Source organism: Phoenix dactylifera, chromosome 5 (assembly GCF_051530095.1).
Source record: "Phoenix dactylifera cultivar Ajwa chromosome 5, Ajwa_hap1_PhDact_Kaust_v1.1, whole genome shotgun sequence".
In the NCBI taxonomy this organism is placed as follows: Eukaryota; Viridiplantae; Streptophyta; class Magnoliopsida; order Arecales; family Arecaceae; genus Phoenix; species Phoenix dactylifera.
This window is the reverse complement of record NC_143194.1, coordinates 29,819,832-29,845,907: the sequence shown is the minus strand read 5'-3', so window position 1 is coordinate 29,845,907 and position 26,076 is coordinate 29,819,832. Positions and strand designations below refer to the sequence as shown.

At 40.2% G+C, this 26,076-nt stretch overlaps 2 protein-coding genes across 3 annotated transcripts; one reads left to right on the top strand and one right to left on the bottom strand.

Moving 5' to 3' along the window:
- Positions 1–2,331: 2,331 nt before the first annotated feature.
- LOC103702473 (protein DEHYDRATION-INDUCED 19 homolog 4-like) lies at positions 2,332–7,576 on the bottom strand. 2 transcript variants are annotated; one of them, XM_008784918.6, is made up of 5 exons: positions 7,245–7,576; positions 6,965–7,104; positions 4,990–5,067; positions 4,594–4,877; positions 2,332–2,806 (listed from the first exon to the last, which is right to left on the bottom strand). In XM_008784918.6, the coding sequence occupies exons 1-5, from the start codon at positions 7,324–7,326 to the stop codon at positions 2,698–2,700; spliced, it is 693 nt and encodes a 230-aa protein (XP_008783140.1). In that variant the 5' UTR covers positions 7,327–7,576; the 3' UTR covers positions 2,332–2,697. The 2 variants fall into 2 exon arrangements, with proteins under 2 accessions (XP_008783140.1, XP_026658545.1); XM_026802744.4 differs by lacking the exon at positions 4,990–5,067 and having other exon boundaries at positions 4,594–4,871; positions 7,245–7,538.
- Positions 7,577–10,168: 2,592 nt separating this feature from the next.
- LOC103702472 (uncharacterized protein At4g28440-like) lies at positions 10,169–14,438 on the top strand. Its single transcript, XM_008784917.6, has 2 exons — positions 10,169–10,871; positions 13,911–14,438. The coding sequence occupies exons 1-2, from the start codon at positions 10,610–10,612 to the stop codon at positions 14,099–14,101; spliced, it is 453 nt and encodes a 150-aa protein (XP_008783139.2). The 5' UTR covers positions 10,169–10,609; the 3' UTR covers positions 14,102–14,438.
- The last annotated feature ends 11,638 nt before the right edge of the window (positions 14,439–26,076 follow it).

The following is a 26,076-nucleotide window of genomic DNA, read 5'->3' as shown; positions in this document are numbered from 1 at the left end:
CTCTCTCTTCTTCTTTTTTTTGTTTTGAGTGGAAGAGGAGGTAAAGCACTTCCTCCCATAAGTTTATTAAGATTGACAAGAGAGTAGAGTACAGAGAGCTATGTACAAGGAACCAAGGAAGAGAAGATGAAGGATAAACGATGGGACGGGGATGGAATCATCCCATTCTCAGGTCAGCGGCCTTCCTCTGAAACAGAGCACATCTCCTCTGTTCGGATGTTAGAGAACAATGGAAGCAGGGAAGGGCTCCTCCACTCTCTTAGCCAGGTTATGGACAAATATGCTGCCATAGAAGACTCTTCATTTCATAGTTTTGGACTCTGAACCTATATACTGGATGAAGTAAAATAGAAGGAAAGAGATTTTTAAAGGCATAATGACATTTATCTACCTCTGGAAACTACAGAGGCTCCTAATGTAAACTGTAATTTGTTGAGGTGGACGCTGTAAAGTTAGTTTGCACGAATAAGCTGGTCCATCTAGGTGTTTTAAGGGCGAAACTTAAAAGATCTACACTGTGAAGGGTACCCAGATTTCAACTCACAGCAGTCTTTTTTCCCTCCCTTGCATCATTTCAGTTTTTCAGAGATCAGAGAAATGTTAGTGATCTTATGCACGTTTCCAGCCTCCAGGGGAAAAAAAAATTGTGGTGGACGTTAAGTTTGGCCATAATTGGAAGCTTTGAGACTTGGCAGAAGCTAAATTTTGAAGAGGGTGTGGTGCCATGTTGCAGCAGTTAAAGAGTGCATCCTAGCACTCCATGTTGTCTATGAGTTGCTTAGGTTTTCAAAAAGCTAAAAATGTTTGGATTTTGAGAATTTAAATAGTTTCTTGTTACAAGATAAACCTTATACTTGGATATGGGTTTTGGCAACATTAGCCTTCCTTTGAAGTGGATAATTAAGGAAAGGAGATTATCTTTCTCTTTGAAACTAGAGACGTGCATGCGTAAAAAGTGCGCAATAGCTACTTCAGCGCATTGTCAGTGACTAGCATTCGTCGTTTGTAAAGTTTTCATTTGGAGAACATGAGATAACCGACCAGCTAACCTATCATTTAATTGCTTTCTTAATCTCTCTCCTTTTTCATTTGGGGCTCGTTTGGTTCGCAGGAAAAGGAGGGGGGAAAGTGTGGTCAACGGAAAAGTAATGAAATACCTCTTGTTTGGTTGGAGTTTTCAAAGGAGAGAGATGGGAAAGTTGTATTCCCATGGGAATATGATTCCCACATTTCATGGGAAAGTCTTTCCCATGAGAAACATGGGAAAGTTACTTTCCCATGAGGTGGGAATCACTCCTTTTTTATCTTTTCCCAAAAAGACCCTTCAACATTAAAGAAGCATTAAAGAGGCATTAAAGAACTAATTTTTATTAGGGGCATAATAGGAATTATACATAACTTTCCTAGGAAAGTGGATGGTCAACCAAACATAAGCACTTTGGAAATTTGTCATTTTCCAATGGTTAACCAAACATGCCAAAAATACTTTTCTAGGTATTCTCTTCCTAGGAATATGATTCCCAGGAATCATATTCCTAGGAGGAAAAATCCTTCCCGCGAACCAAACGAGCCCCTGGAGAACTCGAGATAACTGACCAGCTAACCTATCATTTAATTGCGCTCTCTCTCTCTCTCTCTCTCTTTTTAATTTTATGCATATAGAGGGAGGGTCTTGATGCAGAGACAAAGCCCCTCCATTGTGATGCCTATAAAGAGCATGTCTTAGGTAAACCACCATCCATAGTAGCCGGAGCCTCATCTTTGGAGGTCAGTCTCAAAGCCTCTTCCAATTTGTACATTAGTAGAAAGAGAGTAGATAAGTTACAATATCAAAACCCTTTATTTATATTAATTTAAATAATAATAATAGCAGCAAGAAGTAATAGTACTAATAACACTAATAATAATAGTAATAGTAATAACATTAATTATAGTAATAATACTAAAAATAGCAATAACAATAACAATAATAATAAATTTTTTGAGTATATCATCCTGGAGAGCCAAAGATAAAATAAATTCTCTAATCCGAGCACCCAAGATAGAAGAATGTTATAGCAAAAATCCTTGGAAATAGAGAGAGTCACAGGAAATCTATTTCCGTACATAATTTCTATCTAGCTTTTCTCATCTGATGACTCACCCAATCGTTTCTTCTTAACTTCTATAAGCAAATTGTGGTCCAAATGAGGAAGAATGCAGAGAATGCTTGAACAGATGCTAAAGGAAACCACCACCACCACCCAACAGCAGCCCCCAACCACCACCCACCAAACCACAACATAAAGGGGAAAAAGGAAAAGAAAAGAAGAGAAAAGCGGACACCAACAATAAAAAAAGGGGATTCCCCTCAGAAAGTTAAAACCAACAATATTTATGATGGCCAGATTACTCGCTGAGCATCCACTTTGGTACATCTCATGAGGCAGCATCCATGGAAGACTCCACCAACACTGCCTTGAGATAACAACCTCAGAAAAAGAAAAAAAAAGGGAACTGCCTCAAGATAAACATAGGAAAGGGCTGAACTGGGCTGTCCCTTAAACATCAATAGAAACTCCTAAGCCGTTGGGACCCCAGAACTGCCTATGATAAAAATAGATTTACCAAGAAACATTTGTTCATAGTTTATGCATTTGAAGGCAATTGGAATCACCGATGATCCATTTGCCAACAGTCGATCCATCCCTGCTTCAATTAATCACCGAAAAGAGTTGAAAGAAGCAGGTCCTGCACAAAAAATGCCCTAGCATTTGCCTGTTTCCGCCTTCTTTCCCTCTCCTCATAACTCAGAGAAGAATCGAAACTGCCAAAAGAAAAATCGTGGATTAGAGAACTAGGGTTTAAGATTAATATTATGACAAAAACATGAGCTGTGAGGAGGTTTAAGGGACATGGTCAAAGTCCAGACCAAGTGTATTTATGTATAAGATAAATCTTATTTCCATGTTCAACGCATGCATGACAAAAAAAAAGAAAGATTTTTTTATTGAGTGATTTGAGGAATGAATTGCTTTTCCAACTAAAGGAAGAATTATGCACCGGAACAAATAATAAGCAGAACAGGTTATAACTGCACCATTTGATAATTATTTCCCTGAGTATTCTGCTTTCTACATCTTGTAACATCAGAAAGATGATTAAGAGTTCAATACAATTAGCATTTGCATGACATGCACAGGATACACTTGCAAGCAAATGATATAAATTGTAAAAATTATTGTCACCCTAGGCAGCATTTCTCTAGATCCAAATTACTGAATATGCTATATCTTTAATAGCATCACATGTATATCAGGACACAACACAGTCTAAAAAAGAATAATTGTAGCCTGTTCACATCAGTGATTGTACCTTTTAATGTGTTTGGCTGGTTTATAGCATGATAAATCAATTTATTTTTGATATTATGATGAGAGAAAAAGCTAACCATACAGGTCCCAAGTTTTTTTAATACATTGGTTTGAAGATGCTATTTTAGCTCACCATTAGTAATAAAACCCTTTAACTAAAGCTCAAAAGCCTATACCAAAATAATGGAATCTACATGTAAAATGGAACATCAACTTTGATACGCATGTTTGACTCCTGTCACCAGCATAACTCAAAAAAAAGAAAAAAGAAAAAGGAAAAAGCATATGAAGCAATGTTACTTATTCTTTACATCAAAAAGACATGCTGATTACTGAATAGATATCAACATTCAAAATTTTCAATGTAAAAGAGTGATTCGCTGATCTAGTACTTGAACAGACAATATGAATATTATCCTAAGAAAACCAAGTAATCAGAGCATCTATCCTTTTCAACCAGAAAGATTCATAATAATCTTGGTATTAGCTAAGAAGCCCTATCTCATCTATATTGGGCTGGCTGCATCAGTCAAGGTATGCTCCACTTAAGTTTAAGAACATGCTAGGTCTGCTTTCAGTCTCGCGTTAACCCTATATGAATTGGTATAAGAATTCTAGGGTAAAAGCAACTTTGGCAAGAGAGGATCTTGCCACGGTACCAAAAAGACCAATTGCGGACTAGGGGGGCCATCCTTACTAGTCAAACAATTGGAGCTCATTCAACTGAGAAGCAACTCCCCAAGTACCTCTAACTTGGAAAAATTCTAGCTAGACAAATAGGTAACAAAGGAGTGGTTCAGTATATGCAAAAGAACAAAATAAAAACACATTCTTCAAGATAAGAGTACTTGCTGGAGTAAATTTTGTTGATCACCAGAAAGCAAGAAATTCCCAAAGAGCGTGCAAGAAAAAGTACTTATACAAAGGATTCAGGTCAAGACTATCAAACAGCTATTGTATGGCTATAAGCACTCTCACAGTGCTGATAGGCACAAAAATAGAGTGTAAGCAACACTTATTTTTCTGTCTACCAAATCCTATGTAAAAAAGATTGCAGAAGAATTTTCCCCTTTCACACACAGATCGATAAAAGACACACCTCCTTCGAAAAGCTCATGTCCTTAACAAGTAGGCAACATATCAAGCTGCAGAATGTTAAAAGCTTTGAAATGGACATATCAGGAAGTTTTGTGAGCAGCACTTCCATTTGTAAGAGAAAAAAAAAAACTTCTCATTTTACCTTGATTTCCATGTTTGTGAAGGTGTAACTTTTTTGATATAAGTATCCTCTGCAGTGGGAACAGAAGATTTTACAGCTTCCTCTACTTCAGTAGTAGGGAAATTCAAAACAAGCGAAGAAATAAGTGAATCAGTAACTGCGGTCGATGCATTCGTGCTGCCAGAACAGTGGCCCCCAGTTCCAAAAAGCACCTGTAAGTGAGCCTCTCGTAGATCTCTCCCCAGCAAAGAAAGTGCCTGGCTGTTAGGAATAGCAACTCTACGTAATCTTCGACGTCTCTGCAAGTAATTCTTCATTAAAGAAAATGTTTATTGGACTTACTGTTTAACAAAACACTATATGCGCATTGGAGGATCATGACAATTGATAGTAGAATTTGTGAATGGAAAAGGATATCTTGAACAGATGACCATGTTGCAGGGTGATATGATTCAGCATGTCCCTTGAAACCTTAGCAGAGCAAATGGGGCAGGGCTGAAAAAATAAAAGTTCTGATTAATATTGCTGTTTGGCATTACAGGGCTACCTAAACAATCAGTCTCATTGACCATGTATAAAAAGGTACAAAGATTAACTAAAAATAATGATTTGCAAATTCCTCTATCAGGTTGCCCAACTGATTTGGTTACAGTTTAGTTGGATCCTCATATACAAAGTGACTGGAATAAGCAAAACCTGGCAGACAAAAGTACAAGGATAGCATGGCAAAACTCCGAGAGATCATTGAAAGTTCTTGATGAAGTACTAGCTTATGTTAATCCATATAGTTCGATATTATGCTTTATTGGAGTGAAACAGTTGATGGACTATATATGGCGCAATCAGAAACCATCCTGTCTGCCCTATTATCCTGTTTTCAAGTTCATACATTCACCAGGTAGAGTAGGTAATACTCACAAGGCATTAGCATCACTAGTAATTTTGCCAGAAACAGTTCAAAAACATTCAGTTCATTAATACTTCTACAAAAGCACTGTCCATTTAGTTTACTTCTCGTTAATTACTATATTGTGCCACTATAATGATTTTAACAAGACATTGAGTATTGTCTTTATTCTCTTTTGGTTTCTTCTTTGCTTATATTCTTTATGGATGTGATACATACGAACAAGAGTGAACACACAGGCTGCAAAATAATGTTTCTAGATGCAGGACACTCCTTCAGTAAGTAATGCTGCCGTGGTATCAGATAAATACAGACATGGTCCTAAACCATCATCATATATTATGTTGAGACCTTTGAACATTTGCAGAGAACCAGTTCAGTCGGCAGAGCAGAAAAATAGCAGAGAAGAAGTAAATTAGAGAAAGTGTAAAATAGCAGTCCTTCGTACAGGCCAACGGCGATACAGTGAGAATCAAGCATGATAAAGAAGTCAGGGTGTTAACTGAATGAAGGATCACGTATAAAACTGGAAATGGTGACATATCATTCAAGATCTAATGATAGATATTCCATTCTTCCAGAAAACCCAATTGGTAGAGTGCTGTGATGCTGCGAACTTGATGCAAACCTTTGCTAATAATTTGGAAAGTTCAAAGACCTTCGGAAGTCGAGGATATCTTGACTCTCTCCAAAACCTATGTGAAATCTTTAACATGCACCTAACTTGGCGTATGCATTGCTCATGTGAGATGATCCTGTCCATTCTTGTATAGCGTAACAACTAAGAAGAAGTGATGCTCAATCATAAGTTTTACTTTGTTTATGACAAAAATTGATCGAATATCTAAACCTAACCTTTCTGCAAAAATTTTAATACAAATGAAATCTAGGTTGTCTAAGGCTAGTGGAGTTCAGCACTAACTTTAATGGAACATTTTAATAGAATTTTCGCAACTCTTGTATCTGCATTCATGGAGCATTGACTGAATCACCATTCCAACAAATCGATGAAGCAAATACAAAGATATGATAGGAAAAATTAAGGAAGAAGTAGTTGAACTAGAATACCATCAACTTTACTCATTAACTATCCCTACCTTTTTGATGAAACGAAACCATCAAAACCTTAGACTCCCACACAGCACAGAAAATATAAAGAGAACAAAAGGAAAATAAGGCATGAAGGTGCGCAACATACACATCATTCAATAGCATGATTTCAGCACTGTGACGCTTATCATTTTATCATAATTAGACCTTTCTGTCACCTTATTTATATAGTTCTTTTTAACCACTATAAGAGTTATTGCTGTAGCATGAATTCCTTCATCCATTTTAAAACCTGTAAATGTTAATTATAAGCCTGCCAAAAGATTGCATTTTTACAATTAATATCAAATCAATCCAAATTTAGGCATCTTTCAGCTAAAAAGTATGGAACAACATGGAAATCTGATGACACAAGAACAGGAATTGGATGCTCACGGCGATTTTGGACTCAAAAAGATGCTCGTCTTCCAAATGGGCACACAGAGACGTGATGTCGTGATCCTCGTAGCAGTACGGGCACGGGAAATCCGGCCGGACCTCCTCTTCCATCTCAAAATCATCGAGCAAGAAACGATCTACATTATTTAAAACAAAAGCACTCATAGAAAAGAGATTTTTTCGAAACATGAACAAGAAACCGTACCAAAGGAGCGATTTTTACGAGAACTCCCAAACCAAAAGGTAAAATCGAAGGAAAGGGAGCAAAATTGGAGACCTGATTGGGAGTTCTGGTGGTGCTGGCGCGAGTAGTGCCTCTTGGCGGCGGCGAGGCGAGAAATCCAGAGATCCGAATCCATTGACCGAATATCAAAGCACAAAGGCGGAGAAGGATCGGATTGCAGAGATTTCGATTCCTCAAATCCTCACCCAAAGAAGGGATCCTTCCCCGTTTCTCCTTCTTCTCACCTCCCCCTCCTCCAATTTTGTTTTCTTTTTTTTCTGGTAGTTCTTCAACCTTTTTTCTGGATTTTTTCTTCCAATCCAGCGTTGAAGATGTCGAGGGCAAAACAATAGGGTTTCCATTGGTTTTCCGCTTATCGTGTCCGCAAGCTGACGTGGCATCGACGGTAGAAATAAGACAAGGTTTTGCTGTAAAAAACATACTCTGTAACGGAAAAGGCAACATTCCTGTCGGACCCAAAGTGAGACCAGAATAACAAAGACGTGGAGCCCACTGGTGGGTGCAACTCCGGGAAACTTCTGAATAACTAAAGAAATAATATTTTAAAGGATATAAAATGACTTTTTAATGATATAATATTCGAGATAAAGGTGCGCCTGCAATTGCACGCCAGGCTGTGCAACTCTGTCCGTTTGTGAGGCACGTGCCTTTCGGTGCGAGAACCTCCTACCGGCCGGAAGACTTGAGCCGTTCGTGCGAAGAAGAGTCAAGAACTGGTCCGCCTTTGCTGACTAGCATAATTTAAGGGTCATTTGTCCCTTTCAGTCAATTTGGTACCGTGGAGCTCATCTTGATCCTCTACAGAAGGGATTGTCTATAAGTGATCATTGTTTTACCAGTCGAAGATTTGAAGACCCGAGTATTGGAATGTCGCTTTCAGTTCTCGAAGATGCATAGGTCGTGGATTCCAAAGCCTAACAAGTCAGGAAAAATGCGCCCTATAACACCATGCTATAACAATGGCTACTTAAGACGATGGTTATTTTTTATTGGAAATGTAATGCAAGGTTGCTTGGTGTATACGTTGCTCAATTGGATGATAAAGCATTTTGTTTGTTTTTAAATAATTTGAAAAATTACTACTAATAAGAGATTGCAGATTATGATACTATATAAAATTATGAGTTTTTTTTGCATGAATACTCTCTTAAAGTTTATATTTATTTCTATACCCTTATAAAACATTGTTTTTGCACAAAAGTCCTAATATAACGATTCTTCTAACACCGTTAATAAAAATCATATTTATTTTAACTAAAAATAGAATAGAATTTTGAAATTATTTTTTTGTCCTCCATCGCGATTGGCTTGTAAATGTTTCTTTTTACACATCTACCCATTAAGAATATTTTAGTCATTTTAATTTAAAACCATTAATTTTTAAACGGCATTATGGGTACATATGCAAAAATAATGATAAAAAAGTGTAGAATAGCAAAGCAAGTATTTTACAAGGGTATACATATAAATATTAATTTTGAAAGAATGTTCATGCAAAATTCGATATTTAGGAAGATATTAATGTGAAAAAACCTAAAATTATTAGGGTTAGTAGTCAATGAATTGGATTCGATTCCTGCCCTCATTCATTTTTCAAATCAATTTTGTCTAGTCCTAGTTTTCAAAAAAAAACATTACTAACTCGCAAATATTAATATCTGTGATTTTCTTGCATGGCAATTAGAAGGAAGAAACGAGGACCATCATCTCTATTGTGATAGCAATTAAGTATTCCAGGTAAAAATTTCATAAATGGCATCAAGAGGTTGCTCGATGATAAAATTCATTCACAAGCTGCTGCATTTAATGATTGTAATAGGCCTACAATACATATTTATGATTCAAGTGAGAGAAGTATTTGATGAATGGTCATGATCTTGTCTAGCGATATTGAGACATGTAGGCAATCAACTATTTACATTGTGAATATTCATCATCAAAATTAAGGAGGAATCAAATGCATAGCTGCAAACAGGCTAGCTATAAATCCTATGATGTTCGTATCAGATGTTCCTCCATTTTTGTACTTTTTACTTTTCTGTGATCTAGATGGTTGTACTTACGTCCGCTTTTAGCAAAAAAAAATAATAATTTTAGGATTCAATTAGATGGTGTTTTTCTGGGAGTCTGGACTTGCATCATAATGATGCAACGGAGTATCCCTCTTCCTTCTCCTTAGATAAGAAATTAAAAGAAATGAACCTTCCCCTCTCCAAATATCAGGGCCAATGTTCACATGCTTGTTGAATCAGATTGACAGTGAAGGTGTCAAATATTTTTTTTTCAAAGGCATGGGAAGGCCAGGCATTTTCAAAGACCTTTTGCATATGAGCAAGACTGTGGCTGCCACTAAGCTACAACTAAGTTTGCAAATCTTTTATTTAAAAAATCAAATATTAACTGTTATTTTCATTACACCACCATCACTGAAACATGATGAAGGTTAGACAACGGTCAACAAAAGCTCTCAAAACTTTTGATAAAGACCCTTGTAATCTTGTACCGGGAAAAAGAAATCCATTCTGATATATCTTTCGATATTCACTCACCCCCTCCGATATGATAAATTAATGGACCAGATTGACTTACTAACCCTCAAGTATTACTTTATAAACGTGGACCCACCACTAGGAATCCGACACGAAAAGTCGTCAATGGCTGGTCAATGACCACGAAATTTACTGGATTGCTCTAATTGATGCACCGCACCCACCAGACCCAAGCCAAGAGCGCTCTCGTAAACGTACCGGATGAGAAACCATCGCCCATGCTATCTACAACTACGTGGCACGAGCTGAATGGATATTTGCACCAAATATCGAAAGGGACTCAAGTTATCCGTTTGACATCGTCAGATTTGCCAATTTCCATGTGCCACGTAAGGATGGTTAGGAATCGTAGTTGGGCTCCGTAGTATGGCCCGTTAACCTTCCTTCCTTCTTCTTCTTCTTCTTCTTCTTCTTCTTTTTCTTTTTTTTTTCTTTTTTTTTTTTTTCTTTTTGTAACTGCTGCTCACACTACCAAACATAAACACAGCCAGCCCGTTAACCATTCACGAGACCGATTAAGTTATACCTCGGCGTAGGATAAATAAGAACTTTTCCTTCACCTCAGCACGATCCATCGGGAAAAGAAATTGATCATAACCATCCATCGGTGAAGACACGACTCAATTTTAACTGTTCCGAGGGGAATGGTAACCGCAGTCCTGGACCAAAGCTCGCCCTGGCCCTTTCCTCTTTCCCAATGCGGTCCCAAATTCCCAAAAGGCGAGAGAGGGAGAGAGAGAGAGACGTCTATTTAATCCATTGCCTCGTCTCTCCAGGTGAGGGTTAGGGTTTGGGTTTTGATTTGGTTCTTGGAAATTTTTAAGGGTTAGGATTTCGGAGGGTGCAGGAATGGCGACGGTGGGGGGGCGGCAGCAGCAGCAGCAGGAAGGAGGGGCGGCGAAGCCGGCGATGAGGAAGCCGGTGTTCACGAAGGTGGACCAGCTGAAGCCCGGGACGGGCGGTCACACGCTGACGGTCAAGGTGATCAGCTCCAACACGGTGCTCCAGAAGGGCCGCGCCGCCTCCGCCTACCTCCGCCAGACACGGATCGCCGAATGCGTCGTCGGCGACGAGACCGGCACCATCGTCTTCACCGCCCGCAACGACCAGGGTTTGATTGTCGTCCTTTCCTTTCCTTTTCCCATTCCAAGCCATTGTTTGCATTGAAATATTCTTCATGGAGTTTATAATCTAGATTTTTAGATCCGAACCTTAGATCTTGCCTCGGAGAATCATGGGACGCCGTAAAGGTGGTCTCTTGGTCTCAAGATCGGAAAGAACTCGTGTGTAACCGCTAGGTTTGCATTTGATCTCTTAGTTTGTTTCTGTTTAGGGTTTATAGAGAGATTCCTTCGATTATTGTCTTTTTATGCGTAAGGGAAGCTCTACTTCTGGAACAGCACAGAAAGCCCTCTACGTTCTTATATTGATGTTGATCGAATACGTATTCTTGTTACACGGGATCTGCATGACCGTTGGCAGGCAGAAAGGTGTCACCTTGCATTATCAAAAGGTCATTATTGCCTTTAATCTGGTTATTCTTACGAACGTTGGAGACCTATAAACTTTCGAGTTTACTGGAATGCCCCGTAGAGTGAGAAGAAAATCGAATGGATGGAGTTGATGTGGATGTTATGCCGTTGTTTTCAATAAATGCTCGACCATCTTGATCCTCTAAAACAAAAGGAAACATTAAAAAAATATAGAATGCCTCTTTCTGCAGCATTGCTTATTTGCAGGATTAGAGTAAGTTTTGGTTCCATGTAGGATTGAATTCTTGGAAATTTGGAAAGTCAGACAATTTTGGGAGAAAAATTGTTGGAAGAGGGGAAAGGAAAAAAACAAAACTAATTGATCGAAGTTATCTAGAAATTTGGGTGGAGTCTGACTATTTAGTAGATCATGAACTGGTGTACTTCTGCTTTTCTTCAATCAGAACTTCATAAAAATTTCTTAACAAATTGACTTCTACTATAAATCTATAGGTGTGAGATGGTTTTTTTTAACATTCTTAGTTTGCTAAATTTGATATTTAGTTTCATCCTGTGGTATGTGGTCCTGGTTGAGTGCTTAAGTCACAACTTAATAATTTATAGTACTGGGCCCTATTTGAAAATTTCTAAATGCCCCATAAATTGGTTTTCTTTGATTCGTATATGGGCGTGCATGTACACAACTTGTAAAAAATGCCACCTACATTTAGGCTTTAACTCTGGTGAACTCAGTAAAATGGCGCAACTTGTTCGTGTTGTTTTGTGTTATGTCTATGAGCAATGCATGATTCCTGATAACTTTTGTTTATATGCTTCTGAGGGATATGGTTCTTGTAGCTTTTCTCACAAGGAAAAACAAAAAAATTGATATTCTTGCATGACTGTTGAAATGCAAACAACAAATAAGTGGATTTTGCATATATTTTTTTTGGACATATCATTTGACAGCTTTCAGCCATTGGTGTCTAAGTAGCTACAGGAAGCAGCAGTTAAACTGCAAGGAACACTTGTGATGGGTATTCACTAATATATCGTAGTTCATTAAGGTCAATCATGAAAATCTTTTTTATTCTGCATAAAGACTCTGTTAATGCTTAAGATATTAATTATCTATACAAATTACATTACCTCCCATTTTTTCACATCCCGAATATTCTAATGTTATATATATACACTTGCATACATACAGGAGGCACATATGCACATGGCCGCGCGAACAATTTTAGTTTTGATATGCTCAAGCCTCTAAAATAAATGTTTAATTGAGTTTAAGCAGCTAGTTTCAATTCATTGATATGAAAAACAAATTGTTTGAGCAGGTGAAATTTGAAGCTAGTTGTTTGTCAATTTAAATTGTTGCTAAAACTTGTACTTCTTGGTCAATGAAAGCACTTTTCTAGGAATGGCAATTTTTTAAACCGGACCTAACAACTTACACTAACGAGCCTAAAATAATCAGGTTTAGATAAAGGTTTTCATTATCACGTTGGTTTTGCCAACTGAATTTATATGGTTAGAGTGGGCAGCTGAGGCATTAAATTAGTTCAAGAGTCGGTAGTCTGGGAGGCATACGTCACACTTCTCTCTTCCAACAGGGTTGAAGCCCACTGCTCCCCCTTCCACACACCCACAAAACCCGTCTCTGCCCTTCCTAATCCTCCTGACTAGCTTTTATGGCTTGATGCTACTGCATTTAAGCATGGGCCACTGTAATTCTGTAAACGCTGCAAGGCTATGACAAAGGCCTCCGCAAGCCTCTCTTATAAGCGAACACCTCAACAATGGCTTGGCCCATTCATGTTCTTTTTCTTTTAAATTTATTTATCGCTGCATTGATGGGTTTCTTATGAAATACGCTAGTCAGGTTTATGTCTGCCTTCTCAACTTGATTATAAGTGGGTTGGCTTCAAGTTGCGGTTTTAATATAAAGTTTTAAAATGAGGATTTCACATTTTGCAGCCATTGACAAATTCAATATTGGTGATTGAGAAAGCCTAAAATGTCTGTTTAAAAGATCACGCTTTTTGGATACCATAGCCTGGGTTTAGGTTGCCCTGAATGTATAGTTACAATAGGGTGACACAGTGTGTTTATTTTTTGGGCAATTTGATGCATACTTTATGTGTCTCCAAAACATTTTTTAATTTTTTTTGGGAAGTAGGTCTTATGCTTATAGATCATACCCAATATTTTAGATTTTCAATTTTGATCACCAGTACTAAATTCGATGCTAGGTTTACATTCCTCTCTTTACACTATTTTTATATTATAACTGCACCTCCATATGAATGTAGATATATGTACCTGTGTGCTTGTATATGGGCACATGTATAATGAGGCAGTGTAACCTGACTTGACCAATCGCCACCTGCAATTTTGCTTACGAGAACCATTAAGTCATGAGGCATCATTCAGAGTTATTTTTCCTGTTTGAAGCATTAGAGATGTGTTTAGGTTGGTTTCATTGTTCTTTGGTTTGGTGCTGGCAGTTCATAATGTTACAATTACTATCTTATGGTACTTATAATATGGTGAAACAAGAACATCTAAAAATCTAGAATGCAACATCAATTCATGCATTTATGTAAGATTTAGTCCTTGAAAGCATGCAATCTTCTTTTGTCACTGGAATAATCTTTGCTTATATTAATTGACAGTTGATCTGATGAAAGCTGGCACGACGGTGATCCTGCGGAATGCAAAAATTGATATGTTCAAGGGGTCAATGAGGCTGGCAGTTGACAAGTGGGGTCGTGTTGAGGTTAGCGAACCAGCGACTTTTACGGTAAAGGAGGACAATAATTTATCTTTAGTAGAGTATGAACTGGTGAATGTGGTGGAAGAGTGAGTTTGATCTTTTGCCAGATAATTTTTCTGATGCAGAAGGCTTTGAGCTTTCAAAGCTCTGTTTTTTTCTAGCTAGTTTCATTCGGTCTCTATGGTCATAGATATCAAGGTATAAAGTCTCATTAGGAACAGTTGAAGTCATACAAAATCTCACTGGAGGTTATGATGCTTTTGCCTTTTGTTAACATGTTGTCATAGTTTATCATTCCTAGTAGTTTCAGTATGGATTATGGACGGGGCTGTAAATGGATCAGCAGATGCTGTCTTTTAATATGCGGACAGATATCTACCAAACTTGACTAAAGAATCTAGTTTTAATAACAGTCGTTGGTTTCTTATCTGGTTCTTCTTTAGATCTTTTCGATTATTGAGGTTAAACAATGTTACCATCAATCTTTATTATTCAGTCTGCTCTACCGTTGGCATGAGTTGCCATATGCAGTATAACTCTTCTAAATACATTAAGTGGTCTTGATGTTTCTAGTGACACTTGGAAGTTGATAATAATTTAGATTCAGTCTAATTTTTTATTTGGAGTGAAATCTGGGTATCCATGCTGGCTTTAATGATAGTTTTACTTGCTTTAATGGAAAATCTAATTACACTTGATTGCTACGTTCTAGATGTGCCACCTTACCATTTTCCGGTGACTTCTCAATGTAACAATAATTGTGTCCATAGTCTATTTTCTATTTGCTTGAATCCTAACTTTTATTTTATTTAATTTTTTTTTTTTTTGCTAAAACCGGTGTTTCATACTGTACGGGTACGAATACACCTAGAAGAGTCTTTTATTGAGTAGTTCATTTAAATGCTTAGAATATGCTATTACATTAACTTAGTTAATTTTGCATCTAAATGTTGTTCCATCGTTCTTGGCCAAAGTTCTAGGTTCACCAGTTCAAGTTTAATGCACTCCTCATATGAAAACACCCAGTGTTTTATAATTTCCATGAATGCTGTCTGATGTAGTTAGATTATATTGTATTTTATAAAAGCAAGAGAGCGTAATGATGGTCCTTGCATGAAGGAATCTCCCCAGGCTCCAAACTACCGATGTTGGTATTTCTTAATCACGGTTGTTGTGGACTGTTGGTCCATGGGAATTGGTGTATCACTGAATATAAGAATTTTTCTATGTGCTTTAACCAGGACCATGTCGTATTTAGAATCGATTTGTTTGGTGCAGTTTGGAAGGCTGAAATTCCTTCGCTGCATTTTGATGCATCTTTCACTCAGGCATATAAATGACGCCAAGTATTGTACTAGCAAAATTCATGATGAGCTTTAACCAAGATTGCATTGATTTGATGTCACTTAAACACCCAGGTTGCTTTGTGCATGCTATATGATGAAACCACGTTTCACGTCAATTGACTAATCAATTTCCAAAACCATCGTTTGAAATTTATAACAATTTCAAAATCTTCTGAAACATTCGGGAATTACTGATAGGTTTCAGGAGATTTCTTGCCACACGTAATTTGTGGATGAGTATTGCCTGTTATGCTGTAAAAAACTAAAAACCTTTACGCAAGCGATTTCTGTGTGTATCCATTTCGATATGTGGTTTATTTGGGGAGAGCATTCAAGTTTTGGTGAAACAATATGAAAAGGTTCTCATTTTGCATGTTATTGTGTTTGCGTTTTTTCCTATCTACAAATCCTTTTCGTGATTGTACATGCAAACTTGGTGTACTACAGCACAACTCAACAATATTATCAAGCTTCAAGTTGATCTACGTGCTGCTCAACTGCTCTGCACAAAAGAGTCATGAGATTTAGTTACAGTTCCTATTGAAGCGAGTCAGAGAAGCTAGTTATAGGTATGCTGTTTATCATATACATCAACTATAGTGTCTGGTAAATAAAGAAAAAAGGTCCTCGAGCTACATAATTTATATGAAAATGTATAAAAATTTAGACTATTGAAATGAAACTGCACCATGGCCACCGATTACTGAAATTCAGTCACGAGTGACCTGCTCTGTGCTTCTCCAGAAGTGCAATTGCCAAGAAGAAGGTAGCGAAGTGTGAGAATCAATTATCAAAATATCATGGTTTCTTGAAGAAGATAAATGATCAGATTAAGGAGATACTGATGGTTTCACTGAACCATTCTGATGCAAGTGGAGCATAGCTCCTGCAGCTGTGGGTGAATAAACCCCAATGTTGTCCTGGTAGACCTAGTTTGGTTGGGAAATGGGCTCATCTGCATTCTCCATCGCAATTTCGGCTTGTCATCTTCATCAGTCTGATTTCTACTTGTTACCAACATGTATTTGAGAAGTTATAAAGAGGGTCATCCTTGATTGTGATTCTTAGATGAATTTGGTAAACAAGCATTTTAACCTTTGCACGAAACCATGCAATTTTTTATGTATAAAATTCATCAGACGCAAGGTGTGTTGCTTTCGATTCAAGGATAGGTGCATATATGCAATTCGTGGTCGGAGAGCTGCCATGGTATTAAAAATTTGATTTCAGAGGTCTAGTCGGAGTAACAACATTGATTAAGACGGATGGAGAAGATGTCCACGGTTGAGTCTGAACTGGCTTGTCTTGCTATCTCAGATTCTCAACCCATCAGAACTTTTGAGGAACAAAAAGGCTGATGGCAGGAGGTTGCTATCTATGTCAGGCTGTCAGGAGGTTGATCTTTTTAAGAAAAGGTCGACACCATTTTGAGTAGCTGAGGTGCTCTGGTTATTGCCTTGCATCAAAAGACATTGCCATGAGAAATTCAGGTTGCTTGTCATCCCTTGACTCGTTCTGTGACATCTTTTGGCAGGAAAATATGTTGTTCTTCTTTGGTCTGACAGTGGAGTTTTTGGCCAGGACATTGCAAATTTGCTATGGTTTACACGAGAGGCTTTCCAGAGATTTCAAAGCTCACATGGATGGATTCCCCTAGACTATCCCCAGGGGTCTTCATTCTTAAATAATCAGCTAAACTATAGAACTATTACGAAGAGACCAGATTCAATAGGAATGAGAGATGTGACGATACCGGTACCACAGATCACCTAACACAACCAAAGAAATTTCAGATTACAGAAGACTGAGGTAACGGGCATGGTATTCGCAATATGGAAACACAATAATCTGATAGCTTCACGAATGCTCATCATCGGAATACCGTAGGATAGATGTTTGAGAAGGCAAGTTCTAGGGGAACCTGTCAGAAAGAGAGCTCTTCAAACAGCGATCATGAGCGCCCAGGTTCGTTCTTGTTTCTTGGGTACCCCCACCCCTTGGTCATTTCAAGATGAATTTTGATGGTAGTTGCTCGGTGGATGGTGTCTCTGGAGGTGTGGGTTTTGTGATCAGAGACGAGAGGGGCAGACTGGTAGCCGCCGGTGGTCGTCGCATCCCAGGGCTTACTATTGTTGGAGCAGAGCTGAGAGCTGCTTGGGAGGGCTTATCTTATGCGAGGAGGATCCTCGGCGCCGCCCGGGTGCATCTAGAGGGTGATTCTTCGGTGGTGATCGATTGGATCCAGGGTGTGGATAGGTTCGGTGATGGTCATCCACTCATTCGTGAGACTAGGAGGTTGGCTCAGGAGATGGGTGATTTTCATGTTACACATGTGTATCGGGAGGCGAACAAAGCTGCTGACTGGGTCGCCTCTTACGTAGCTAGGCATTCCGGAGAGTTTCTTTGAACTTCAGCAGCTGATAGTCCCACTCCGTTGTTATCTTTACTTTCTTTTGATATGGCTGGATGTACTCAAGTTAGAGTAATATGAACTGCCGTTTTTACCAAAAAAAAAAAAAAAAACAGCGATCATGACTCTTGTGGATATTTATAATGCAAGGAGGAAAGAAGACTTGGATGGTGCAAATTTCTGATGATGCATGGCAAGTCTTCAATTTGCCGGATTGATGATGTACTAGTGTCATGCCCCGAACCCGGGGCCCGGGGCGCGAGCAGACGCCGCGCACCTGCAGGGCGGACCCCGCAGGCACGCAAGGCAGATAAATCAGATTCCACATCAATAGCTAAACAAAGATAAATTCCAACTTTCAATTCAAATGTCCATATATATACATAAGTCAAAAGAAAGTCCATAACTACTGGCTAAATACATCATGATCACTCCATCCCGTAATCCCCATAATTATATGTCATCACCTGAAAAAAAATGTAAATAGTAGGAGTGAGCTAACAGCTCAGTAGGCAACATAATGCAGTAAAGTCATCATATAACATGTCGTCATGCATATAAAAAGCAACTAAACTCATGAATCCAAAAATCCACACGATAATCCGTAAACCCGATCCGAGACTCAAAATAACTCAACCGCATGACTACGGCCACATCACCCAGTGGCATGGTTACACCGAAGTGCCAATACAACTCTCCGAAGAGCCGCTCCACTGAGCCAACGCACCACTGTGCCGCACCCCCTGGTGCCAAACTCACGCTCCACTGAGCCGCTCCGAAGAGCAAAATGCACCCCTGTGCCGCCACTATTCTATCACCGGTGGTCGCGGTGTCGGAACTAGTTCCTCAGTACAAGTCGACAGGGCCAACGTATCATCCCATTGGCGGGGCCTAGACTATAGTCACGCGGATTTTAAAAATCAACAAATCAACTTTCCAACTCAAGTCATGAACAAACTCCCAATAGTACAGTACATAACAGTTCATGAAATTAAATATTAATTTCTAATTCTAACACATAATGCTCATAATAATTTAATAGTTTATGAAATTAAATGCTTAATACTAATTCTAACAATAATGCCAATAATAAATCATAACATCAACATATGCAATGTACATGTTAAAATTCTACTTTAAAGCAATAGGTCACCTACTGGGCTCGCTTAAAAATTTCTGCCACAGATATCACGAACCCCTGATTAAAACACAAACTTTAATTATTTTATTAACTAAGAAATATAATTTAAACTATTTCTAATCCCTTAAACCCTTAAATTCATAGATCCAAGAATGGGCCCCTAAGATCAGACATAGACCCTAAGAATAGGTAAACCAAAACCCCAAAATCAGAACCCTTTAAACCCACAGCCAATTGTGGCCCAAAACAGATTGGGCCCAATTGAACCAAACCAGATTACAGGTCCAGATCAGATCTCAGGCCCAAACCAAACTAGCCCACAGATCCAATCGGATTCAACTCAAACTCAATCCATCCTACTGATCACTGGTTCAATCAGACCATAACAAAACCCATTCATTCAACTCGGATCAAACCTCATTCACGGCATAGATGAAACCGGTTCACAGTTTGAACCCGGTCCAAATCCGGTTCACAATTCAGGCACGGAATTCGATGCAAGGGGAAACACCCAAAGTTCATTTGTGTCTGGTTTGAGACAACAACAGGGCACGGAAAACGATGCAAGGAAAGCACCCAGCCGGAAGAAGAAGAAGAAGAAGAAGAAGAAAAAGAAGGAGAAGAGGAAGAAGAAGGAGAAGAAGAAGAAGAAAGGAAGAGGGGGGGGGGGTGGCTGGTGGTTCCGGTCGGCCCTCGGCGGTCGACCGTGGCCCTCGGCGGCGGCGCTCGGCCAGCCGCCGTCGGCCATCCCACCTTCACAGGCGGCGCCGGACGGGAAGAAGAAGAGAAGAAGGAGAAGAAGAAAGGGAGGAAAGAGAGGGAGGAAAGAGAGGGACCGGGGCTGGGAAGCCCGGCCCCCGTTCGCCCACCTCCGGCCGAACCCGTTTCGGCCGGATTTGACCCCGGCCGGCCACCGTCGGCCGGCCAACTTCATAAAAAAAAATCTTCAAAAACAGGGGAAGGTAAACCGGTTGATATCCCTCATTTCTCCCCTTAAATCCATAAAAAGTGATGACAAAAAAATATCTTCCTCACCTCCGGTCGTCAACGGATGAATCCCAGGCGGCGTTGGCGGCTCCAGCGGCGGCGGTGGCTCCGGTAATCCTCTCAAGAAGAGGGAAGAAGATGAAGGAAGGGAAAAACCCAATTTTTTTTTTTTTGAGGGGTGGGCTCTCAGGGAAGAGAGAAAGGGAGAGAGAGAGAGAGAGAGAGAGGGAGGGAGAGAGGGGAAGAGGGAAGAGGGGGGGGGGGGGGGGGGTGTGCGGAGATCCCGCTGGCCGTTCGGCCGGCGGGTTCATCGTGGGAAGACCACGATGAATAGACTGAAGTCGGCATCCATTGCCGACTTCAGTTCATTGGGCCCAAGAACGGGCCCAATTTCTGGTCTTTACACTCTAACCAACTAAAAAAAATTTCGTCATCGAAATTAAAACATACCTCAATCCGAGAACAAGGCAGGAAACTTCTCTCTCATCTCCTCCTCCAGCTCCCAAGTAGCTTCTCTCTCACTGTGATTGCTCCACTGCACCTTTACATAAGGAATCGTGCGCCTCCTCAAAACTTGGTCCTTCCTATCCACTATACGGATAGGCTGCTCAACATAAGAAAGATCTGCGCGGAGCTGCAAAGGTGCCACTTCAATCACATGACTGGGATCAGCAATGTACCTCCTCAACATAGAGACATGAAAAACAGAATGGACCCCCGATAAGGCAGGTGGAAGTGCCAGCTTATATGCAACAGCTCCAACTCTCTCGAGAATCTCGAATGGTCCTACATATCTCGGGCTGAGCTTACCCCGAACTCCAAATCGCATTACCCCTTTAGAAGGGGACACTCTGAGAAAAACATGATCTCCGATTTGGAATTTCAGATCCCGCCTCCTAATATCAGCATAACTCTTCTGTCTGCTTTGAGCTGCCCGAAGTCGCTCTCTGATCAGCTGAACCTTCTCCACTGTCTGCTGAATAATCTCTGGACCCAGAATTTTCCTCTCCCCCACATCATCCCAACAGATAGGTGATCTACACTTCCTACCATACAACGCCTCATAAGGGGCCATCTGAATACTTGCCCGGTAGCTATTGTTATAGGCAAACTCTACCAACGACAGATGATGATCCCAAGAACCCCTCATGTCAATAGAACAGGCTCTCAGCATATCCTCTAGAATCTGAATGGTCCTCTCAGACTGCCCATCTGTTTGTGGATGAAAAGCTGTACTGAAGCTAAGAGTGGTTCCCAAAGCTTTGTGCAAACTGCCCCAGAAATGAGCCACAAATCGGGAGTCTCTGTCAGACACTATAGATACTGGAACTCCATGCAGTCGCACGATCTGCTCAATGTACAACTCTGCAAGTCTCTCTAGTGTCATCCCAGTCTTAAATGCTAGGAAATGTGCTGATTTGGTCAATCTGTCTACAATCACCCAGACTGAATCATTACCTCTGAGGGTACGAGGTAACCCTGACACAAAATCCATAGTAATATGCTTCCACTTCCACTCTGGGATCGGTAGGGGCTGAAGCATACCAGCTGGTCTCTGATGCTCAATCTTAACTTGCTGACAAGTTAAGCATTGAGATACAAATTGGGCAATCTCTCTCTTCATATTGTTCCACCAGAACACAACTTTCAGATCCCTATACATTTTTGTACTACCAGGATGCACTGTATATCCCGTACTGTGAGCCTCCTCCAAAATTTCCTTCTTCAGTCTAGGATCATCTGGAACACAAACTCTGCCCATGAACCTCAATGAGCCATCCTCATGTATATGAAAATCAGGCTGAGATCTAGACTCAACATCTTTCTTGATCTTTTGAAGCCGAGAGTCATCCACTTGCGCTGCCTTAATTCTGTCAATGAGTGTAGGCTGGACTCGCAAGTTTGCCAACTTCAGGGTAGCATCCTGCAGATATACCTCTATTTCTGCCCTCCTCGGATCCTCCAGGATATTTCTCTGAGTAGTAATCAAGGCTGCAACATTTCCTGAAGATTTTCTACTTAGAGCATCTGCTACCACATTTGCCTTCCCAGGGTGATAATGTATAGATAAATCATAATCCTTCAGTAATTCCAGCCACCTTCTCTGTCTCATGTTTAGCTCCTTCTGAGTGAAAAGATATTTCAGACTTTTATGATCAGTGAATACCTGGCAAGTCTCTCCATAAAGATAATGTCTCCAGATCTTTAAGGCAAAAACCACAGCTGCAAGCTCAAGATCATGAGTGGGATAATTCTCTTCATAGGGCTTAAGCTGTCGGGAGGCATAAGCAATAACCTTCCCATTTTGCATTAACACACAACCCAAATCCTTCTTGGAAGCATCACTGTAAATGGTAAAATCAGTACCGGTAACTGGTAGGGTCAGAATAGGTGCTGATACTAGACGGTGTTTCAATTCCTTGAAGCTCTTCTCACACTGATCCGACCATTCAAACTTCACTCCTTTGCGAGTGAGTCGAGTCAGGGGTCCGGCAATACTAGAGAAGCCCTCCACAAACCTTCTGTAATAACCGGCTAGTCCAAGGAAGCTGCGAATCTCAGACACATTACTCGGTCTGCTCCAATCAACCACAGCTTCAATCTTCTTTGGGTCAACCATAATTCCTTCCTTAGAGATAACATGCCCCAAAAACATCACCCTGTCCAACCAAAATTCACATTTCTTTAATTTACCATACAACTAATTCTGCCTCAGAGTCTCCAAAGCAATCTTCAAGTGATGCTCATGCTCTGCCTGACTCCTTGAATATATCAGAATATCATCAATAAATACTATCACAAATTTATCCAGAAAAGGCTTAAACACTCTGTTCATCAGGTCCATAAATGCTGCTGGTGCATTAGTCAAACCAAAAGGCATCACAAGAAACTCATAGTGTCCATATCTGGTACGGAAGGCAGTCTTGGCTATGTCAGACTCTTTTATCCTCAGCTGATGATATCCAGATCGAAGATCAATCTTGGAAAATACCTGAGCACCCTGAAGCTGGTCAAATAAATCATCAATCCGGGGTAGAGGGTACCTATTCTTAATAGTCACTTTATTAATTTTCTGGTAATCAATACACAGTCTCATGCTACCATCTTTCTTTCTCACAAATAATACTGGGGCACCCCAAGGAGAGACACTAGGTCGAATGAAACCCAGATCCAATAGCTCCTGTAATTGGTCCTTCAGCTCCTTTAGTTCAGCAGGGGCCATTCTATAAGGAGCTTTAGACAAAGGTGCAGTACCAGGGATTATATCAATAGCAAACTCGACATCTCTATCAGGAGGTAAGCCAGGCAGATCATCAGGAAAGACATCAGGATACTCACTGACTACTGGTATATCCTCAATTCTCTGTTCAGACTGTCCAGAATCTGCAATTGCGGCCATAAAGATGGGAAACTCCTTTCTAAGAGATCTTATGCCCTGCATAGCCGACACTACCTGAGAAGAGACACCCCAGTCATCACCCATAAAACTGAACTCATCAATACCCGGGATCCGGAAGGTCACCCTCTTCAGAAAACAGTCTATGGTAGCGTGGTATACAGCCAACCAATCCATACCCAAAATTACATCAAAGTCATGCAGATTCATAACAATCAAATTAGCTCTCAAATCTCTACCCTCAACTAGTACTGGACAGGAAATGCAGATCTGACTAACTGTCATCGTACCCCCAGCTGGAGTACTAATGCATAGTTCCCTCTCTAAGAAAGAGTAGTGTAAATCGCACTTATGCACATATGAAGATGAGATAAAAGAATGCGTAGCACCAGAATCAAATAACACAACATCAGGGTTAGATCCATCCACTGTAAGATTTTCTACCCTACTATCATTTCTTCACATGTGTCCCTATATTCCTAAGTTTTTTTTTTTTTTTTTTTTTTTTACGAATAACACATCATTAGTGTTAGATCCACCCACCTATAAAATTTTCTACCCCACTCTCATTTCTTCACATGTGTCCCTATATTCCTAAGTTTTTTTTATTTATTTTTTTATTTATTTTTTTAATTATTATTATTTATTATTATATTTATTATGATTCTGTTTTAATGTCCCTAGTGATCTTTAACCTATGCTCTGATACCAATAATCTGTCACGCCCCGAACCCGGGGCCCGGGGCGCGAGCAGACGCCGCACACCTGCAGGGCGGACCCCGCAGGCACGCAAGGCAGATAAATCAGATTCCACATCAATAGCTAAACAAAGATAAATTCCAACTTTCAATTCAAATGTCCATATATATACATAAGTCAAAAGAAAGTCCATAACTACTGGCTAAATACATCATGATCACTCCATCCCGTAATCCCCATAATTATATGTCATCACCTGAAAAAAAATGTAAATAGTAGGAGTGAGCTAACAGCTCAGTAGGCAACATAATGCAGTAAAGTCATCATATAACATGTCGTCATGCATATAAAAAGCAACTAAACTCATGAATCCAAAAATCCACACGATAATCCGTAAACTACGGCCACATCACCCAGTGGCATGGTTACACCGAAGTGCCAATACAACTCTCCGAAGAGCCGCTCCACTGAGCCAACGCACCACTGTGCCGCACCCCCTGGTGCCAAACTCACGCTCCACTGAGCCGCTCCGAAGAGCAAAATGCACCCCTGTGCCGCCACTATTCTATCACCGGTGGTCGCGGTGTCGGAACTAGTTCCTCAGTACAAGTCGACAGGGCCAACGTATCATCCTATTGGCGGGGCCTAGACTATAGTCACGCGGATTTTAAAAATCAACAAATCAACTTTCCAACTCAAGTCATGAACAAACTCCCAATAGTACAGTACATAACAGTTCATGAAATTAAATATTAATTTCTAATTCTAACACATAATGCTCATAATAATTTAATAGTTTATGAAATTAAATGCTTAATACTAATTCTAACAATAATGCCAATAATAAATCATAACATCAACATATGCAATGTACATGTTAAAATTCTACTTTAAAGCAATAGGTCACCTACCTGGGCTCGCTTAAAAATTTCTGTCACAGATATCACGAACTCCTGATTAAAACACAAACTTTAATTATTTAATTAACTAAGAAATATAATTTAAACTATTTCTAATCTCTTAAACCCTTAAGTTCATAGATCCAAGAATGGGCCCCTAAGATCAGACATAGACCCTATGAATAGGTAAACCAAAACCCCAAAATCAGAACCCTTTAAACCCACAGCCAATTGTGGCCCAAAACAGATTGGGCCCAATTGAACCAAACCAGATTACAGGTCCAGATCAGATCTCAGGCCCAAACCAAACTAGCCCACAGATCCAATCGGATTCAACTCAAACTCAATCCATCCTACTGATCACTGGTTCAATCAGACCATAACAAAACCCATTCATTCAACTCGGATCAAACCTCATTCACGGCATAGATGAAACCGGTTCACAGTTTGAACCCGGTCCAAGTCCGGTTCACAATTCAGGCACGGAATTCGATGCAAGGGGAAACACCCAAAGTTCATTTGTCTGGTTTGAGACAACAACAGGGCACGGAAAACGATGCAAGGAAAGCACCCAGCCGGAAGAAGAAGAAGAAGAAGAAAAAGAAGGAGAAGAGGAAGAAGAAGGAGAAGAAGAAGAAGAAAGGAAGAAGGGGGGGGTGGCTGGTGGTTCCGGTCGGCCCTCGGCGGTCGACCGTGGCCCTCGGCGGTGGCGCTCGGCCAGCCGCCGTCGGCCATCCCACCTTCACAGGCGGCGCCGGACGGGAAGAAGAAGAGAAGAAGGAGAAGAAGAAAGGGAGGAAAAAGAGGGAGGAAAGAGAGGGACCGGGGCTGGAAAGCCCGGCCCCCGTTCGCCCACCTCCGGCCGAACCCGTTTCGGCCGGATTTGACCCCGGCCGGCCACCGTCGGCCGGCCAACTTCATAAAAAAAAAATCTTCAAAAACAGGGGAAGGTAAACCGGTTGATATCCCTCATTTCTCCCCTTAAATCCATAAAAAGTGATGACAAAAAAATATCTTCCTCACCTCCGGTCGTCAACGGATGAATCCCAGGCGGCGTTGGCGGCTCCGGCGGCGGCGGCGGCTCCGGTAATCCTCTCAAGAAGAGGGAAGAAGATGAAGGAAGGGAAAAACCCAATTTTTTTTTTTTTTGAGGGGTGGGCTCTCAGGGAAGAGAGAAAGGGAGAGA

Coding starts and splice junctions, on each gene's coding strand:
- LOC103702473 (XM_008784918.6), bottom strand. CDS start 7,326: ATGGATTCGGATCTCTGGATTTCTCGCCTCGCCGCCGCCAAGAGGCAC. Junction 5,068..6,964: donor TTTTTGAGTCCAAAATCGCC/GTGAGCATCCAA, acceptor TTATTTTTTCAG/CCCTGCCCCATTTGCTCTGC. Junction 4,878..4,989: donor AACATGGTCATCTGTTCAAG/ATATCCTTTTCC, acceptor ATGAAGAATTAC/TTGCAGAGACGTCGAAGATT.
- LOC103702472 (XM_008784917.6), top strand. CDS start 10,610: ATGGCGACGGTGGGGGGGCGGCAGCAGCAGCAGCAGGAAGGAGGGGCG. Junction 10,872..13,910: donor CACCGCCCGCAACGACCAGG/GTTTGATTGTCG, acceptor ATTAATTGACAG/TTGATCTGATGAAAGCTGGC.